We start from the raw sequence: 17,139 nt of genomic DNA, 5'->3' as shown, positions 1-17,139 counted from the left end.
GAATTGTGACTGGCGATGAAAAGTGGATTTATGTTGAGAATCCCAAATGCACAACTTCATGGGTTGATCCAGGTCAACCATCAACATCAACAAGGCCAAAAAACCGCTTCGGAAAGAAGACAATGCTCTGCGTTTGGTGGGATCAGGAAGGTGTGGTGTATTATGTGCTTCTAAAACCAGGTGAAACCATTAAAACTGATCGCTACTGACAACAAATAACCAATTTGAACCACGCTTTGATCGTAAAACGACCAGAATGGGCCAGAAGACATGGCAAAGTAATTTTGCTTCATAACGCACCATCACACACTTTATAACCAGTTAAAGACATGTTAAGAGATCTTGCCTGGGAAATATTCACCCACCCGCCGTATTCACCAGACCTTGCTCCTTCAGATGACCACTTGTTCCGATCGATGGCAAATGCACTTTCTGAGCAGCATTTCAAAACGTACGAAGAAGTGGAATATTGGGTCTGAATGGTTTGCCTCAAAACAAGAAAAGTTCCATTGGGACAGTATCCACAAATTACCTGAAAGATGGGGGAAATGTGTAGCTAGCGATGGACATTACTTTGAACAAAGCACTTTTGATGTTTTTCTTGAAATTATCGTGTTTTCTTTGATTACAAAATCTGAATTATTAACCGGTACACCTGGTACATGTCTCCGACCTTCTTGGTTTTTAGTACAGTAGATGGAGCTTTTTTTGCAATGGAATTAAGTATTGGCTTCTCTGATCTCTGAAATATTTTAAGACTCAACATCTTTGTATGAGATGAATAAACTATTAAGAGTCCATGGTATCTATGTGAATTACAGATTGAATCATTTAAACGTGAAATAGCCAAAAACAGTAGGAAGAGAAATGATGAGTTAGTTTGATTAGCAGAGAGGGAGTGGAAACAGAGTAACCCCAGTTAGGTTGCTGTGCACGCAGGCGTGTGCTGGCTGCTGCCCTCCGCACGCTGCGGTCTTTACCACAGACCTATGCGCGCAGATTTCTCCCTCCCACACAGCCCTGAGCCCCGGTGCTAGGTGCCTGGCAGGATCTCAGGGCTCAAACTAAGTCCTCCCTCTGCACATTCCTGAGCCCTGAGCCCTGAAGGGCCCTCCTGAAGTACAGACGACACAGTTTCTCTAGGGCCAGCCCTGGGCTGCCCCTTGCATAAGGGCCTGCTGTATGTCGGGGGTGAGGGCGCAAGTGAGGCCTGAGCCCTGGAGGCTGTGTGAAGGACAGGAGGTCGGAGACAGACAGGCAGGAAGGGCAGTCAGAGGGCATCTGCCCCATTGATGTGGGGCATCCTGAGGGGTCAGGGGAGCAGCTGATCAGAGCAGGACATTGCCTGGCCAGGATGTGGCCTGCCTGCCAAGAACAGTTCTTTTTTGGCTGGAAAGGAGGGCGAGGCCCCCAGTGGAGTGACACGTGTGTTCCTTCTCTCTTCAGTCGTGGGACATTTTTTTCCGAAACACCAATGCGGGGGCGCCTCCAGGCACCGCCTACCAGAGCCCGCTGCCCCTGAGCATGGGCGCCCTGTCTGCCGCGGCCCGAGCACAGCCCCTGGTGGGCACCCAGACCAACGTGGACAAGCTGGTGGAGGACCACCTGGCGGTGCAGTCTCTCATCAGAGCCTACCAGGTAAGGTGGCGCCCGCTGGCCTCCCGGATGTGCCATTGCCCTCCACTCCTGCCAGCACTGGGCCTGTCCCTGCCTCGGGGTCCAGGGGCACAGAAATGAAAAAGGTGAGGAGAGGAGCCGGGACAGTCTCCTCCTCGGAGCAGATCCGCTGCCATCTTTAGTGCCTGCCCTGGAAAGAGCTCCTCGTTTATTCCCATAGGTTGGCAAGAAAGATTCGTGGGCAGGGAAACAGTGCCAGGCGCAGGAAGTGCCCGTGACCCGGAGCACTGTGCTGTCCCCCTGCCAGCTGCTAGCACCCAAATGCGAGAGGCGGAAATGAACCTGTAGGGCTTGGGACAGGCAGGCAGGGCGCTCCAGTGTGCGTCAGCCACTGGAAGGGGCCTGGTACCAGGCCTTTCCCAGGTTAGCCGCCTGGTCCGGGAGCAGTCCTGGGGAGCAGAGGTCTCGGGCAACCCCCGGGACCCAGACTCCTGCTGCCTCCCATCACTGCAGCGCATGCAGGGCATCGGCGTCCTCTGCCCCCGGTGCCAGGACAGGTGCCCGGGGAAGGTGGCAAGCAGGGTTCTCTCCAAGGAGGGGAAGCTGCAGGGACCTGTGGGAGGCGGTGTGCACTCGGCCTCAGCAACTGGGCTGCCCGTGGGGCCCGTTGTCCATCCCGTCGGTGCCAGCGGAGGCCATGGTGACGTGCCCCATGTTTCAGGGAACGGACTTGGGGGAGTTTCTGTCCTGTTGTAGGCAGTCAGGTCAGAGGGGACGTCCCGTGAAGCTGTCCTTTGTCTGACTCGGTGCCCTGACCTCCAGCTCACACTGCCTGCCCAGCGCTGCACCCCTGCTTCCTCGCAGGCCTTCTCCTGCTCAGAGCTGAGCTGGAGTCACATTGGGGTGATGTCCCCAGAGCCCATCTCCATCTGTCCAGGGAGCGGTCCTTTCCGACTCCCACATTCCTCCCAGCCCCGGTTTCCCCTTTATAGATGCGCCTCGGTGCACAGCAGTGTGGGGGCAGCCCGCCATCCGAGGCCGGTAGAACTAGTCGGGTTCATTGTTCTCGGGAGATTTGACCACATGTGACTTTTACCCCACAGCCCGGGACCTGCTTAACCACTGCTTGTGTTATTACTTCCAGGTCAGGGGTCACCACATTGCAAAACTTGATCCTCTCGGAATTAGTTGTGTAAATTTTGATGATGCTCCAGTAACTGTTTCTTCAAACGTGGGTGAGGATTGATCTGTAAATACTAATTTTAATGTAATTTTACTTTTTTTTACCCCTTCCCTCTTTTTTTTCCTCCTGTCCTTTTGTGTGTGTCCCTCCCTCCCCATCACTGGCCCTTTCATAGATACGAGGGCACCATGTAGCACAGCTGGACCCCCTGGGAATTTTGGATGCCGATCTGGACTCCTCCGTGCCCGCTGACATTGTCTCATCCACAGACAAACTTGGTGAGGGTCTGGGAGTGGCCAGTGCTGCTGCTTAGCTCCCGGGTGCTGGCCCGGGAGGCCAGACGCCCAGACGGGAGGGAAGACTCTTAAGTTTCCTTTGTTCTGATCACTTGACATTACGGTCACGCAGCCTTAGTGCTGGGCAAGTTGTGTTCATCCCAGCTTCTCAGATGGTATGAGCTCCATTGTCTGAGTCTCAAGTTAGAAAGTAAAATTCGGGGCAGAAAAGGTTTGAGATGCAGGGAAAAGGATGGCCCGCCTGTGCAGGCCGATCAGAAGATGCTCAGACGCTCTTCTGGCGCCTGGCAGACCCGGTGCAGGGCCGCCACGCGGAACAAGGCCTGCGCAACCTACCGTCGCCTCACACTGTCCAGCACGCGGGGCCTGCCTCTGCCGGGCGAGTCTCAAAACAGGCTGTGCAACTGGGGTCTCGATTCTTAACGGCCAGTGATCACACTGAGGAAACTTCGGAAGGCACCCAGTGCGCAGGGCGGCGCGAGGCGCATGGCCATCGTCACGCGCACCCCGAGTGCTGCGCAGGGCGTGGCTGGGCTCCCACCTGCAGCTGCTTCCTCGAGTTAATCTGCTCTCCGGCTCCGTGCTGCTAACCTGCTAAGGAAATTACGGTGTGACTAATTCTGAAACGGGCGGGTGTCACGGAAACATGTGCATGCTAATGAGACTGACAATTACACCTGCCTGTGCTGCTCCGCGAGGGGGCCCAACGCTCCTCTGAGGAAGGGTGGCTAGTGTTACCGGGAGGTCAGGCAGCAGCCAGGTAAGGCAGATGCAGACCACAGGGCTCAGTGTGGCGGGTCACGCAGGCCTCCCCTGCTCTGGCCTGGCTCTGGAGGAGGGAAACCGTCCTGAGCGTGCAAGCAGGGCAGGGCAGGGCAGGGCAGGGCAGGGCAGGGCAGGGCAGGGCAGGGCAGGGCAGACGGCCCGTGTGGAGTCCTGCAACTTTTTGGTGGTGACAACTTTGTGCTCCCAGAAGGGGGCTTCTCTGGGTGTCCCCAGGACACGGAGCCCTGCAGCTCCCAGGCCTGACGCCTCTGCAGTGAACCCTCCCAGTAGAGGGCTCACATGTCCCCGGCAGAGCCTTCAGCCAGAGGAGGGCACCCCTGGGTTCCCATTTCTTGTCATCAAAACAGACCTTTTCAGTGGTTCTCTGCTCATCAGAGCTGCCTGGGGCCTGGAGCATTCCTCTGTCCCTCTGGACACTGGGCAGGTGGGAGGGAGCCATGCATGGCCATCGTCACGGGAGGAGCCTCGGATGGAGAGAGGCGGGCCTGGGGCCTGCAGCTCCTGGGCACAGCCGCATTGGGCACAGCCGGCCCGCTCTTCCAGGCTGTTGGGCCTCGCTTTCCGTCCTCTCTGGAGCAGGGTCCCTGGCGGCACCTCACACTGAGGGTGACTGTGGAAACCGGGGACGTGGGCCCCACAGCGCCCTGAGCTATTATTGGAGGGAGAGAGGCTGCCTGCTGGCCAGGAGCTCTCAGAACCACCCAGTCGGGGAGCCCCCCCCCGCCCCTTGTAAAAGGAATTTGAAATAATTTGACACAAGTCGTGATAAGTTTTTTCTTTAGCTACAAAAATGGGAAGTAGTGTAAACCCAGTATGTGATATGTGAGCCTGTGGGAAAGTTAGTGTTGAGCTGTCACCCTTGGTGTGTGCAGGTCAGGAAACGGTGGTCCAGCCCAACCACCCAGTCCATGGGCCTGGACAGCCCCACGGGTGCTTTCGCCGTGTCGCCCGACCTCAGGCCTGGCTGCTGGGTGCCTGTCCCCTCCTCTGCCAGTTTGTTTCAGGATTAGCTGAGCTCAGACATCCGGGCCTGCCTCCCGAGGCTGTGAGCTGGCGTGGTTGGCAGAGTCTGGGTAGGAGCTGCTGGCGTCTGGTGGAGGCAGGTTCAGAAGCTGAGTGATGGCCGAAACCGGTTTGGCTCAGTGGATAGAGCGTCAGCCTGCGGACTAAAAGGTCCCAGGTTCGATTCCGGTCAAGGGCATGTACCTGGGTTGCGGGCACAACCCCAGTAGGAGATGTGCAGGATGCAGCTGATCGATGTTTCTCTCTCATCGATGTTTCTAACTCTCTATCTCTCTCCCTTCCTCTCTGTAAAAAATCAATAAAATATATTTAATAAAAAAAAAATGTGCAGGATGCAGAAGCTGAGTGATGGAGCCCAGGTCCCTCGGTGCTGGGGCCAGGCCTGGGCTCCCCAGGTGACGGGTCAGTGTCACTGCAGGAGTGTGGGTCTGCAGGAGCAGCGGCTGCTGGTGTCCTCGGCCACTGCCAGGCCTCGCGGGGCTCCTCATTCTCTGTGGAGACACACCCCACGTTGCAGAGCACAGTCTGCTGGAGAAGCAGGTGGTGGGTGAAGACAGCGAGCAGGGCACCGTCCACGCAGGATTTCTTAAAGTGGAACATGACTTTTCCCGCCTGGTTCTTGACCTTTCCTGACCAGCGTGGAGAAGGCTGGGAAGTGCTGGCCCGGAAGTTCTCTGGCCCCTGAGGGCAGGTGGAGAGGTGGCTGGGCAGCGTCGCCTGGGGCTCCCAGAGAGGCATCAGGACTCATCGGCAGCACTTACTGTGGGTGCAGCTCTTACCGCGGGCGCAGCACGTGGCGGGGAGGTGGGGCTTGTGTCACTAATGCCAACGTGATGAGGGTGAGACGTTTCTCCGTGAGGCAGGGGCCAGGTTCTGCCATTGAACAGACGATCACTAGGCACCTTTTAGAGGCCTTTTCTCGGGTGTGTGTTGGGGGCAGGTTCTAGGTGCCAGGCGGTTCCATCCACCCCCCTCCCGAGGTGTGGGCCCTGGGGGTCCTCACACAGCAGAACTGGAAGCAGTTCTCTACCCGAGAAGGGGGCGCACCAGTGTCTGCACAGGGTTGGTCTTGGGAAGTGAACTTGAGTTGAACAGTTAAAAACGCAATTTAAGTAAAAGTCCAAAATTGTGATATCTTAGCTGCTTAACCGAGTTATCCCACCCCCAAGACCTTCCCTTGAAGGCTGGGAGAATGGGCTTAAAAACAGTTGACTTTTCACCCCAGCTGGTTTGGCTCAGTGGATAGAGTGTCAGCCTGTGGACCTAAGGGTCCCGGGTTCAGTTTCGGTCAAGGGCAGGTGCCTTTGTTGCAGGCTCCTCCTCAGCCCAGGCCCTGGTCGGGGGGCCCAGGCAGGAGGCAACCAATTGATGTGTTTCTCTCATATCGATGTTTCTCTGTCTTTCCCTCTCTGTTTCCCTATCTCTAAAAATCAATGGGAAAATATCCTTGGGTGAGGATTTAAAAATAAAGTTGATTTTTCATCAGCTTTCACCACCTGAGAGCAGTAGAGAGCAGTTCCTCCTCAACTGCTGGCTGCCGTGAGTGACCAGGCGGGTGGCTGAGCTAAGGGCGTGGTGCGCACGTTCCCACAGGCTGTCCTCCCTCCTGGACGCTCTCGCCTGCCCGCCGTCCTCAGCCCCAGCCCTCGTCCCCAGCAGATCCTTCCACACTCGGCAAGAAGTCCTTCTCTCCTGTGTGTGCAGGTGCGGTGCTGGGGACCCTGTGCCCTCAGACATGACAGCCAGATGTCTTCTTTCTCACTCGCTTCTGGCTCGTTTCTGTTGTTGGCGTTTTATTTTTAAAAAGCGAAGAAGTGCGGAAGTCCCCTCTCATTCACAGGGTGCATGCTAAGGCCCCAGTGGTGAACCCTGCGTGTACTGGTTTCTCCACACACACCTGTGACAGGTATGATTCATGAACTGGGCACAGTGCGAGAGTAACACAGGGACGAGCAGTGAGTGATCATGGCAGTGTGCTGGAATAGGAGTCAGGAGGATGGGCCCCTCTCGGTCACCCAGTAGGCTGCTGAGGGACCGACCGGCGTGACTTGCTGGACAGAGGAGGGATTCCCGTCCCAGGCAGGACAGAGCAGGTCGGCTTGAGAGGCCATTATGCTACTGAGAACAGCGTGCAATTACAAACATGAATTGTTTGTTTCTGGAATTTTCCATGTAATATTTTTGGGAGTGGTTGATCGCGGATGGCTAACCCACAGATAAGGGGGGGCTGCTGCACAGAAAGCACCCCCTGCCCCGCCCAGCGTGCGAAGATGTGAGCACTTACCTTGGATGGTACGTGTGCAGGTGGCCCGTGGCAGGTGCTGTGTCCTGAGGACGGAGGGAGAGAAGCGGGGCCTTGTTCTCACCTCGGGTGGAGCGCCTGCCTCTGCAGAACCTGATGTTCTCTCAGAGCCGCTGGCTCCGAGCTCTGGTGGGTGCTGTGGTCCCACCCAGGGCGGAGTCTCTGCGTCCCCTCTGCGTTCTTGCCATCAGCTCCAAGGAAGTGTCTGGCTTTCCCATGCCCACCCTCCCAGGGCAGGGAGTGGCCGCAGGGGTGGTGGCCACACTCTGACCACTGAGCATCAGCCTTGTGAATCCTGTTAGCAGAGCTCCTGACCCCGTCCCCAGGCCCATGCACCCGGGTGCTCGGTGATGTTCACGAGACCAGGAGAGCTGCCCCATGTGGACAGGCACCACCGAGCACGTGGCTGATTGCAGGGGGAAGGGGTGGCGCCTTCCACTCTGGAAGCTGCCAGAATCTTGAGGGCTCAGGTCTCGTCTCCTGCCTGAAGCTCCGGGTCTAAGGAGTGAGAATCTCATCTTTTCCTTCACTTCTCCCCAAGTGTCCAGGTCGGGTGGATTCCTCCCAGGAGCCACTGTGGGCCACTTCTGTGGGAGAGGGACAGGTCTCCGCCGCCGCCCAGTGGCCTTCCCCTCACCTCAGGCCAGCTGCTGACCACAGTAGCCCCGACCTTGTCCCCACCCTGTCCTCCTCCGTGTCTGTGTCTGTGCCGTGTCTGTGCTTCCTGTACTGCCTGCGTGGGGCGTTCTGAACTAACTCACTTGTCTTTTTCCTCCGCGCTCCCCATGCCCCTGCCTCAGGCCTTGCTGGTTTCCAGGAGCGGCTGCGAGTGCTCACAGTGGGAGGTATGGAAACGCCTTCTTCCTGGAGCTGGCGCCTTGGCAGGACTGCTGCTCCCAGCATGCCCTTGGGGAAGCCCACACGCTGTCCTGTTCAGAGGTTGTCACTGGTTTGGAAATGTTTTCCCGTCACTCAGTTGTGACCCAGCAGGCAGAGCTGCTCTCCGTCATTCCCGTCCCGTCATCGTGTTCTGGGACATCCCCTCCCATCTGTCCCCCTCCTGCGCTGCGCCTTCAGGCTCGGCTCGCTGGCCCCTGGGCCTAGGCCGCACTGCCTTCTGCATGTGCAACCCTCCCTCCCTTGGCTGGGCTCTGCAGTCTCTCAGACGCTGCCTCCTGGCACCTGTGGCAAGATGTCCCGTGGGTGCATGGACAACGCCATGGAGGGAGGAGCCCTGGCGACCCTGGGCTCTGGGCAGACCACCTGCGAGGACCCCAGAGAGGGTGTGAGGGCCCCTGCCTGTGGCCATTCTTTCTTCATACCAGGTGTCTCTTAGTTCTTTTTCCTCCATTTGCTCATTGTGTCTGTGAGACTCTAGTTGGGGTGAAAGGCACTGTTGTGAGATTCCTAGGCAGTTGTTAGAAATAACAGCTGTGCCTCCCAGCCAGCTCCCCCGGTCACCCCTGACGGCCACAGGATGTCCCAGCCGTGTTGCCACTGCATCTGCCCCACAGGTTCCTTGCTGCTGCCCACCCCTGTGTGTAACCTTGGCAACTGCTGTCTGTTCTGTTTCTGTAACTTTGTCATTTCCAGAGGTTCTGCTAATGGAATCGCCATCTGTGACATTTGGAATTGGCATTTTTCGGTCAGCCTGATAGAGTGTCACCTGGGCTGTTCTCTGACCCTCGTTCCTCTGATGGTCTGAGTGTCACCTGGGCTGTCCTCTGACACTCGGTTCCTCTGATGGTCTGAGTGTCACCTGGGCTGTCCTCTGACACTCGGTTCCTCTGATGGTCTGAGTGTCACCTGGGCTGTCCTCTGACCCTCGGTTCCTCTGATTGCAGGGAGCATTCCTGCCATGAGGGCCCACAGTGCTTTCAACCACTCACTCGTTGACAGACCTTGGGTTGTTTCCTTTGGCTAATGGGGTTGTCTGCAGAGCAGAAGGTGCACATTCTGAAGAGCCCAGTGTGTCAGGTTTCCCTTCGCTGGATGGTGCCCTTGGCGTCACGTCTAAGCACACCTTCCTAGGGCTCGATCCCAGAGGTGTCCTCCTGTGTGTTTGTCCAAAGGTTTATAGTTTTGCATTTTACATTTTCATCTGTGGTCCGTGTTGTTAATTTCTGCAGAAGATGGAAGTTGTGGGAAGGGTTTGGTTTGTTTACTTGGCGGGAGGTTTGCTGTGAATGTCTGTCTCACGGCTCCAGCAACACTAGCAGGAGAACCTTCCCTTCATGGAGCTGCTTTTGTGCTTTTTCACACCTTAGCGGGTAGCGGGGCCGGGGGAGAGGGCGGTGGGGAGGGGGCTGCTCTGTTCTCTGCCTGTGTCCCCCCGCCCCCCTCCCCCCGTGAGGATTGTGTTGGCTTTCTAGGGCCTTCGTCTTCGCAGATAAATTTTAGATCCAGCTTGCTTTTCTCAGAAAACTGCTGACAGTTTGGTCAGAAGCGTGTTAAGCCCATGGGTCGGTTTAGGAAGAACGGACTCCTCGCCATGTTGATGGTGACGTGTTTGCTGTGGTTTCTCTGGGCTTATCCTGTGAGTTCACTCAGCTTCTTGAACCTGCGGGTTTAAGATTTTGGCCGTGCTTGCCAAGCCGCCCTCTTGCCCTCACTCTGGGAATCCCGCCGGAGCTTCCGTGGCGTGCCACACGTCCACGCTTCTCCATTCCCTCCCGGCAGTTTCTCTCCTCTTCGGATCCGTTCCTTTCTCTCCTTCTGTCTTCACATCACTGATCCTGTCCCTGGTTCTGCCACTGAGCTTTTTGTGTCTTTTTTAATCCTCACCTGAGGATATGTTTTGCTTTTTATTGCTTTTCTAGAGAGAGAGGGAAGGAGAGGGAGAGAGAGGAACATTGATCAGTTGCCTCCCGCATGCGCCCCGACCTGGGAAGAACTTGCAACCTAGGTGTGTGCCCTGACTAGGAATGGAACCCGAAACCTTTTGGTGACTGGACGATGCTCCAACCAACTGAGCCACCGGCCAGGGCCCATCCTCTGAGGTTTGAGTTATTGTATTTCGTCATTTCAGAATTTCCCGTTTGGTCCTTTGCACCTTTACTGAGTCCCAATCTCTTCCCATTGCCTCTGTCATGTCTGATGCTCACGAAAGCCCTGTGATGGTGGCTCCGTGAGGGCCAGTGGGAAATCCCACCTCTGTGTCCCTTTGGTGTCTGTGGATGACCTTGTTCAGCCTGAGATGTTCCTGTTCTCATTTGAGTGACTTGTTACAACCAGAACCTTAGGGATCAGGAGACAGGACTCGCCCTTGATCTCTGTGACCGCCGTCTCCTGGGCACCACACGGGGGCGTCCTGGGTGGGGATGTGGAGGCTCAGCGCCTCCCAGAGGGATGAGGACGGCTCTTCTCTGACACCTTGGACGTGCAGGTCGGAGTGCATTGCACGAGGCCCGGGAGGGAGGGCGGAGGGTGTCTCGTGTCTGGCGAGGCTGCCTTCCTGTCCCGCCAGCACAGCTTCTGTGGGCTGGTTTGCTGCACCCGAGGGAGCTCCAGGCTGCAGGTACTTGGCTGCACGTCAAGGACAGGAGCCCAGAGGAAGCCAGGACCCCGGCTGGTCAGCCATCTTCCCCCTTTCAGAGCTGCCTGCTTTCTGGGGTTTTGGTGGCCTCAGGGGCAGTAGGGAGGAGGGAGTGTTCTCCACCTTCCCGCAGGCAAGACCCAGAAATGCAGGAGCGGGGCCAGCGGTTTTGAGGTTCAGAGAACAACCAGTTCAGGGGATGGACATGCAGAGCCGCAGACATGGCGAGGCTGGGCTCGTGCTGAGAGGCCGCGAGCCAGCGCCCACGGCATGCACGAACCGGTCTTCCTGCCAGCGCCACAAGCTGGGCTCTGCGGGTCAGGCCTGTGGTTGCTGCCTCGTCCCTGACGGAGCAGGGCTGGGAGCGAGCGGTGCCGAGCTTCCCCAGCCGCCTCCCCACAGCCCTGCAGGAGGGACCAGCAGTAGGTTTGAGAGACGTAGGCCTCGCATTTAAGCATTAGATCCACAGGCTGCAGCTTGAGGGGCACCGGAGAGTCCCAGCCACCGTGACTGGTGAGCCATGCTGGGGCTGGAGCCTGGGAATGCATGTTCCCGCCTCCTGGGGTCCAGATCCAGCTGCGGGTACAAGTGGCCGCTGCCACCCAGGCTGGGCACCGGCCTCTGCAGTGCCCCAGGCAGTGCTCCTCCCAGTCCCTGCCCCTGGGAGGCCCACACAGCGGTGCCTGGGAAAGAGCCCTTCCTTGGGCCCTGCAGCCTGAGGGTCCGGCACGGAGCGCTGGGGCAGTGCAGTGCTGGTCGGAGCGAGCCAGTCAGACAGTGGCCGCTAGTGAGCAGCGTAGGTGAAGGTCAGTGCTGGCGGGAGCGGGTCCAGAGCGTGCAGGCTGGCCTCCAGGAGCAGGGACGGCTGTGAGGCCCTCGCTGTGCTGCCCGCTGCTCTCCACTGACCCCTCGCTTCTCAGTGACTGTCCCTCACTCCCAGTCTCCAGCTTCCTGTCACCCCCGCACACGAGTGTCCCATGTGCACACGTGGCCTCTTCACCAATTCCTCTTCCACTCCAAGTCCCTCTTCAGTCTCTTTATTTGCTCTCTGATCGACTCGCCCAGTGCCTTTTCAAACCAAAATTGTTGGTGTCTTTGGGACCTTGAAATACATTTTCTCTAAATTATGAATAATTGGTGCACCAGACTAATATGCATATATTAATTTTATTCTCACTTGCCTGTGACACCCAGTAATATTCTCAGCTTCTGTTTATTGCTAAATTTGTGTTTCTAGCTATAAAATGTTACTTATTTTACTAGGTATCAGAGGTTTTCATGGTTTTTCTCTTCTCTTTTCTCCCCCTGGGGACTCCCTTCCCCTTCCCGTGAACTGCCCCGTGGGCCGTGCCGTCTCTCCTCACCCGCAGGGTTCTATGGCCTGGACGAGTCTGACCTGGACAAGGTCTTCCAGCTGCCGACCACCACCTTCATCGGGGGGCAGGAGTCGGCACTGCCCCTGCGGGAGATCATCCGACGGCTGGAGGTGAGGCGTGCTTTCCGCAGAAGCCCAGGCTGGCAGGAGGCCTCCCCAATCGTTGGGTTTTTCTTAGTCTTGTTTTTTTAGACATATTTTTATTGATTTTAGAGAGAGGAAGGGAGAGAGAGAAACGACGATGATGAGAGAGAACCATTGATTGGCTGTCTCCTGCACACCCCACACTGGGGATCGAGCCCACAACCCGGGCATGTGCCCCGAACGGGAATTGACCCCTGATCTCCTGGTTCATGGGCGGATGCTCAACCACTGAGCCACGCCAGCCGGGCCAGCATGTATTTCTTTAAATGTAAGGGAGAGGAAATTACTTTTGCTATTTTGTAGATAAAAGTCTATGGTTTTTAATTTTATAATCAACCTAAGGAAGGAGAAATTTCTGTGGGTTCCAATCCAGTGGGAGACTATTTCAGATGTGAGAGGTCCGAGGCTGCCCAGCAGTGCCCTGTCCAGACAGAGCTGTCTGCTCGCTTGTCCTCCCAGTTTCTTTCCTCCCTCCTCTGTGGAGCTGGTGGGCACTGACCTGCAGGGCACCTTCCGTGCGCACACGCACACACAGACACGCACGTGCACAGCTCGGTGGGTCAGGGAGGGAGGTGTCTGGCTGAGCGGCGTTGACCCACTGTGCGCCTGGCTGTGTGGAACAGAACGCCTACTGCCAGCACATTGGGGTGGAGTTCATGTTCATCAACGACCTGGAGCAGTGCCAGTGGATCCGGCGGAAGTTCGAGACGCCGGGGGTCATGCAGTTCACCAATGAGGAGAAGCGTACTCTGCTGGCCAGGCTCGTGCGGTCCACCAGGTGGGGAGGCGCTTGGGCAGGGCTGAGCCGGGCGGGATGCCAGCCCTGGGGAGCGGTCAGCCCTGGACTGCTTTCAGGCCGTGGCTCCCTCCGTCCAGGTTCGAGGAGTTCCTGCAGCGGAAGTGGTCGTCCGAGAAGCGCTTTGGCCTAGAAGGCTGCGAGGTGCTGATCCCGGCCCTCAAGACCATCATCGACAAGTCGAGTGAGAACGGTGTGGACCAAGTGATCATGGGGATGCCGCACAGGTACCGATACCGCCCAGGGGCGCCCCTCGCCCACCCGCACCCCTTACCTGCCCGCACCCCTTACCCACCTCAGCACCTCTCGCCCTGCAGTTACCGTCCCGCCTGAGGCCACAGGTGGCTCAGGCAGGCGTGTTGGCCTGGTGCTGTGTCTTATAAAAGTGAAAGCCAGAGCCCTTGAGGGCCAGCAGCCACAACAGCCCCTTCCTCCCCTCGTCGGCCTCAAGCGGGCGAACGGAGACTGGCCTCCCCGCCAGCTCTGGCCTCAGCGCCTCTCGGGCAGCAAACCAAGGTGCTGCCTGTCCTTCGGAGGAGGAAGGGGCCTGCTGACCCCTGACCCCATGTGTCCCAGGGGGCGGCTGAACGTGTTGGCGAACGTCATCAGGAAGGAGCTGGAACAGATTTTCTGTCAATTTGACTCAAAGCTGGAGGCTGCCGACGAGGTGAGGCACTGGTGTCCCCGGGAATGCCAGTGTGGCACTGCCTCCGGGGGGAATTGCCAGGCCAGCTTCCGGGGGATGGAGGGTGGCATCCCCGTGCAGCGGCCCGGCAGCCCCCACACTCGCAGCCCCCACCAGGCGCCGTCCTGGGCAGAGCCTGCCACACTTCTCAGAGGAGGTCTGGGGGTGGGGGGGACACGCAGGCTCCGTGTGCTGCCCGGACCCAGCCTCCCTGTTTGTCCTCAGGGCTCTGGGGACGTGAAGTACCACCTGGGCATGTACCACCGGCGGATCAACCGTGTGACCGACAGGAACATCACCCTGTCGCTGGTGGCGAACCCTTCCCATCTCGAGGCCGCCGACCCCGTGGTGATGGGCAAGACCAAAGCCGAACAGTTTTACTGTGGGGACACCGAGGGGAAGAAGGTACGGCCACAGGGCTGGTGGATCCGCAAAGCCCGGGGGTGGCTGGGGGGCAGGGCCAGTGGCGTCCTGCCTGCGGGCTGGTCTGCCCTCACGGTGCCCAGGTCTGGGCTGGAGCCCAAATGTCCTGAGGGACAGGTGCTCTCACTGAGCGGGCGGGGAGCCTTTCGAGGTGCGAGTGGCCTGAGGGGGGAGGCGTGAACGGACAGGTGGGCGCCGTGGGAAGCCAGGGTTCCTCGGCCTGTACACAGCCCTCCTTACACCTGCAGAACAGCAGGCGCTGGGAGGTGGGCGGAGGGAGGTCTCTGCAGGTGGAAAATGGGCCAGGACAGAGGGTCAGACCTAGAGGTGGGACCAGGCCAGGGCACAGGGCTCTGCCTCGCAGACCGGAGTCTGTGCGGCCTGTGCTTGGGCATCGGAAGAGAAACTGCTGGCGGGCAACAGGATCGGTTCCTGCTCGGATGGACGCCTTCCACAGAGAGAGGGAGGCCCACAGGGAGGATGTCAAGTGGGCAGCTGCCTCCCGTGCAGCCTGGGAGGGGTGCTGAGGAACAAGATACAGGCTCCCCCACGGCTCTCCACTGTTCTTACCACGGGCGCTGGGGATCCAAGCTGACCACTGGGTGGGGCGGTCAGCGCAGGCCTGTCCTGGTGTGGAGTGGGCCGTTGCCGAGTTGTCAGGAGGGACCCCCAGGGCCCAGGACCCAGGACCCATGCAGGATGTGGGGCAGGCGAGATATTGGAGGGGGGTCCTAACCCAGCCCCTGCGCTTTCCTTCTCACTTTGGAGGGATCTCAGAACACATTGCTTGAAAAGCTGCTTGTGGCTTAACCTCCAGTGTGCCACACTGGGTCTGTGGTCTCCTTGCGGGTCTGCAGGTCATGGCCATCCTTCTACACGGGGATGCCGCGTTCGCTGGCCAGGGCATCGTGTACGAGACCTTCCACCTGAGCGACCTGCCCTCCTACACCACCCACGGCACTGTCCACGTGGTGGTCAACAACCAGGTAACCCGGAGAAGGCGGCCAAGGCCTCCGTTTCTAGCAGTGTCGCCACGCCCCTGTCCTTGGCCCCGCCCCCCCCAACCCATCCCACACCCAGCCCAGCAGCCTGTGTCCCCTTGCAGATCGGCTTCACCACGGACCCCCGCATGGCCCGCTCCTCGCCCTACCCCACCGACGTGGCCCGGGTGGTGAATGCCCCCATTTTCCACGTGAACTCTGACGACCCCGAGGCCGTGATGTACGTGTGCAAGGTGGCTGCTGAGTGGAGGAACACCTTCCACAAGGACGTGGTGGTGGACCTGGTGAGTGGTCACCTGCTGCCCTCGGGGGTCTGCCCGCAGGGTCAGCTGTGGGAGAAGTGGCTCGGGGTCCTGTCCCGCCCGGACGTTCTCAGGTCACCCACTTTGTCCCCGAGGCAACGCAGCCTGGTGTGCCAGGAAGCCGGGCAGGACCCTCCTTCTGGGAGGCGGGCTGAGGCGGCCCTGGCGGAGCCCTCCACATGGCCCCTGACGCTTGGCGCCTGGTTATCCCCAGGTGTGTTACCGGCGCAACGGCCACAACGAGATGGACGAGCCCATGTTCACACAGCCGCTCATGTACAAGCAGATCCGCAAGCAGAAGCCGGTGCTGCAGAAGTACGCGGAGCTGCTGGTGGCACAGGGCGTGGTCAACCAGCCTGAGTACGAGGTGCGTCACTCCTCGCTGGCTGCCCTGAGGATGCGCAGTGGGGGTGGGTGTTCCGCGTGGGCCATGGCCCCGCCCACTTTCTAGCGAGGTGAGAGGCGGGTGCAGGTCCAGCTGGGGGGGTGGGGAGGGGCCGTGTGCCTGGTGGGTCCTAGGTGCTCAGAAGGAGGCTGACCCGGAGCAGCTCGTGGCAGATGTGGGAGTGGGGCTTCTGGGGAGGGCGCCCGGGCTCCGTCGGGGTTGTGGGGGTGGGGAGTGACTGCGTCAGCGTGAGAGCCAGACCTGGACCAGGATGGGAGAGTGGCAGGCTCTGCCCACGTGGAGAAGGGACCATGGGCAACATGGATCTGAGAGGTGTGTGTGGGGAGCACCGAGGCCAGGCTCTGCCTGCCGCCCCCTGACACAGCGCCCACCCCTCCAGGAGGAGATCTCCAAGTACGACAAGATCTGCGAGGAGGCCTTCGCCCGCTCCAAGGACGAGAAGATCCTGCACATCAAGCACTGGCTGGACTCCCCCTGGCCTGGTGAGTGAGGCGTCGCCCACGGACCCAGCCCCGGGGGCTCTGAGTCAGGCCCCACCCCTCTCCCGGGAGCGCCCAGGCCTCTCCATAGTCTCTCAGGAGCCAGCGTGCAGCGTCAGCGGGTGCCTCTGTCCTAGGCTTCTTCACACTGGATGGGCAGCCCCGGAGCATGACCTGCCCCTCCACGGGGCTGGAGGAGGAGGTCCTGACGCACATCGGGAGCGTGGCCAGCTCCGTGCCGGTGGAGAACTTCACCATCCACGGAGGTGAGGGCTGTGGCCCAGGAGCCACGGGTCAGGCCCCGGGACCCGCTCTCCTGCCTGGGACCCGGCCTGTCCAAGGCCGTGGGTGGTGGACGGCAGGAAGCCCTTGGCTCCCCTCACCCCTGCCAGTTGGTCCTCGCTGGGAGCCGTGGAAGAAGCATGGGCTGTGATAGCCCCTCCCTGGCCTGGTCTCCACACGCCCCTTCCCCACTCCCGGCGCGGCTGCTCGTATCGTGGGAGGCGGGCGGGTAGTGAGCACCGTGTCTGCAGGGCTGAGCCGCATCCTGAAGACGCGCGGGGAGCTGGTGAAGAACAGGACTGTGGACTGGGCGCTGGCGGAGTACATGGCGTTCGGCTCGCTGCTGAAGGAAGGCATCCACATCCGGCTGAGCGGCCAGGACGTGGAGCGTGGCACCTTCAGGTGAGCGCCAGGCCCTCGAAGTGGGGGGCGTGGGGTGTCACTGCTTCTCTCCCAGGAAAACATGGCACGGCCTTCGGGCCTATCTCAGCCCAGGACACGCTC

General features: G+C 59.2%; 1 protein-coding gene across 5 annotated transcripts in view; it reads left to right on the top strand.

The window, feature by feature from the left end:
• The window catches only part of OGDH (oxoglutarate (alpha-ketoglutarate) dehydrogenase (lipoamide)), a 40,530-nt gene that overhangs the window by 15,579 nt on the left and 7,812 nt on the right, over positions 1–17,139 (top strand). For 2 of the 5 annotated variants that reach the window (XM_014530552.1, XM_014530553.1), the window contains exons 3-16: positions 1,447–1,638; positions 2,976–3,078; positions 8,008–8,052; positions 12,113–12,228; positions 12,885–13,039; positions 13,138–13,284; positions 13,634–13,724; positions 13,968–14,147; positions 15,023–15,151; positions 15,271–15,450; positions 15,683–15,835; positions 16,254–16,356; positions 16,491–16,619; positions 16,887–17,037. In XM_014530552.1, the coding sequence (XP_014386038.1) occupies positions 1,447–1,638; positions 2,976–3,078; positions 8,008–8,052; positions 12,113–12,228; positions 12,885–13,039; positions 13,138–13,284; positions 13,634–13,724; positions 13,968–14,147; positions 15,023–15,151; positions 15,271–15,450; positions 15,683–15,835; positions 16,254–16,356; positions 16,491–16,619; positions 16,887–17,037 (1,874 nt within the window). Of the gene's footprint in view, positions 1–1,446; positions 1,639–2,761; positions 2,853–2,975; positions 3,079–8,007; positions 8,053–12,112; positions 12,229–12,884; positions 13,040–13,137; positions 13,285–13,633; positions 13,725–13,967; positions 14,148–15,022; positions 15,152–15,270; positions 15,451–15,682; positions 15,836–16,253; positions 16,357–16,490; positions 16,620–16,886; positions 17,038–17,139 lie in introns of all 5 variants that reach the window. The other 3 variants (XM_005882871.1, XM_005882872.1, XM_005882873.1) reach the window with 3 other exon arrangements.

Source organism: Myotis brandtii, unplaced genomic scaffold (genome assembly GCF_000412655.1).
Source record: "Myotis brandtii unplaced genomic scaffold, ASM41265v1 scaffold743, whole genome shotgun sequence".
In the NCBI taxonomy this organism is placed as follows: domain Eukaryota; kingdom Metazoa; phylum Chordata; class Mammalia; order Chiroptera; family Vespertilionidae; genus Myotis; species Myotis brandtii.
The sequence above is the reverse complement of the archived record's forward strand: the minus strand, read 5'-3'. Positions and strand labels throughout refer to the sequence as shown.